Source organism: Rhinopithecus bieti, unplaced genomic scaffold, assembly GCF_001698545.2.
Source record: "Rhinopithecus bieti isolate Rb0 unplaced genomic scaffold, ASM169854v2 scaffold_60804, whole genome shotgun sequence".
Classification (NCBI taxonomy): domain Eukaryota; kingdom Metazoa; phylum Chordata; class Mammalia; order Primates; family Cercopithecidae; genus Rhinopithecus; species Rhinopithecus bieti.
Window position 1 is genome coordinate 115,487 of NW_016823080.1, and position 2,063 is coordinate 117,549.

General features: G+C 51.5%; 1 protein-coding gene across 1 annotated transcript in view; it reads right to left on the reverse strand.

The window, feature by feature from the left end:
- ZNF670 (zinc finger protein 670) overlaps nt 1–1,518 on the reverse strand; it is a 43,633-nt gene extending 42,115 nt beyond the window's left edge. Inside the window, exon 1 of the mRNA XM_017861202.1 lies at nt 1,297–1,518. Coding sequence (XP_017716691.1) covers nt 1,297–1,299 — 3 coding nt within the window. The 5' untranslated portion in view covers nt 1,300–1,518. The remainder of the gene's footprint in view (nt 1–1,296) is intronic.
- Between the last annotated feature and the right edge of the window lie 545 nt (nt 1,519–2,063).

Sequence of the window (2,063 nt, forward strand, 5' to 3'; positions counted from 1 at the left end):
TTTTGAGACGGAGTCTTGCTCTGCCGCCCAGGCTGGAGTGCAGTGGCCGGCTCTCAGCTCACTGCAAGCTCCGCCTCCCGGGTTCACGCCATTCTCCTGTCTCAGCCTCCCGAGTAGCTGGGACTACAGGCGCCCGCCTCGTCGCCCGGCTGGTTTTTTGTATTTTTTAGTAGAGACGGGGTTTCACCGTATTAGCCAGGATGGTCTCGATCTCCTGACCTCGTGATCCGCCCGTCTCGGCCTCCCAAAGTGCTGGGATTACAGGCTTGAGCCACCGCGCCCGGCCGAAAACAAATATTTTCAAAACGACTCACTACTCTGAAAAAAAAAACAACATTGCATCTGTATGAAATGTACAATAGAAGACAAATACTTGATAATGTTGCATTTGAATGTAAGAAAAGAATTGGAAATTTAGGATTTTACTACAAGCCCCAGAAGAGTTAGGCTGTGGGAACACGGTCGTTGATGTGAGATCCTGCTTGCCATACACTTAGAAATGTGGAGTGTTATGTTAAAATAATTAAACACAGGTACTAAGGAGACTGAGGTGGGAGGATCGCTTCAGCCCGCGTCCGAGACGCCATCATACATATGCACGTACACACATGAATGAGTAACCAACCAACCAAAACGTAACTCATGCTTGTCTTGTAAATTAATAACTTAAAGGGAAACAGAACAGCCTTAACAACCACGAACCCACCAATTAACCTCTGATGACATAACCAGGAGATATCTGGCTGCACAGTCTATATGGGGTGGCTACACAACTGTACACAATCAATCATTTCATTGGGTTTGCTTCCTCGGGTTCCTTACGAAAGCCCTTCCTTCCCCAAACCACACACCACGCTGGGTGGCTTCCTAACTCACGACTCTCTGCTCAAATAAACTCTTTAATATTTTAACGGCGCCTCAGTTTTATTTCTAACAGGAGAAAGGAGGTTTTGGAGACTTCACCGACCACAGCTCCTCCCACGCAGGAACCCCGAACCCCAAGTCGGGACTCTCCCCTAAGGACCCTCCCGTCCGCAACGCACACTCCGAGGGGGACGCGGGTCTGCAGGCGCAGAGCTGCCCAGAGAGGGTTCCGGGCCTGGCCGAAGCGGCGGGGCAGGGACAAGCCAGGCGGCCCGGGGTCTGGCTGAGGGTCCAGCCCCCGATCCTGTGCCACTAAGGCCGCGAAGCGACAGCGGAAACTCGGGTCGGCACCGCGGGGAGGTCCGGGTTGGCCACCACCGCTTCCTGCCGGTTCCCGCTTCCCCCCTCGAGACACCTGGCCGGGACACTCACCATTTCCCACTCTCGGGTGTCTCGGGTCTTCCCTAAGGACCTTCCAGGACCTGCAGGTCCCAGAGCAACAGAAGCTGCCGCGGAACCGCTTGGACCTCCCAGCGACAAGGAGAAGGTGCGGCGCAGACACACCGAGCTCGCCAGATTCTCGCTGCCCAACACAAAAGCCCCGCCAGGTCCCGGAAGTTGCCCCCTCCTTTCGCCGTGCGCTTGAGAGAACAGTCCCCTTCCCAGCGCCCGATTGGGCAGGGCTTTAGGCCCCGCCCCTTCAGTCCTGAGTGACCGGAGCTGCAATCAGACAAGGCGCGGAGTGAGTCCCGTTCTTTGCGCGCAGTCCTTTTCCAAGGCATGGATTCTGCCCGGTGCTGAGACCTGGCGCCCCCTGGGGGACTTTCCCGTTCAACCTTGTACACAAGGTTATGTCCATTTATGAGTAGTATTTGTGATATTTATGAGTAGTATTTGTGATATTTATGATTGGAAACACTATGATGACAATTATTCTAAAATTTCAGATTTCACAAACTTCTGGCCTCTGATCTTTTGAGGAGGCAGCCTGAACTTTTTTTTTTCTTGTTTCTAGTGGGATTAGAGGCAGCCTGAATTTTGAAGAGAACGTCCTCTCAGGTAGCAATGCCCAATAGAAATAAAATGTGAGCCACGTGTGTTCTAGTAGCAATAGAAAAGAAAAAAACACGTGAAATTGATTACAATGATTTATTTAACCAAATATAGCAAAAAATATCGTTTCAATATATGATCGATGT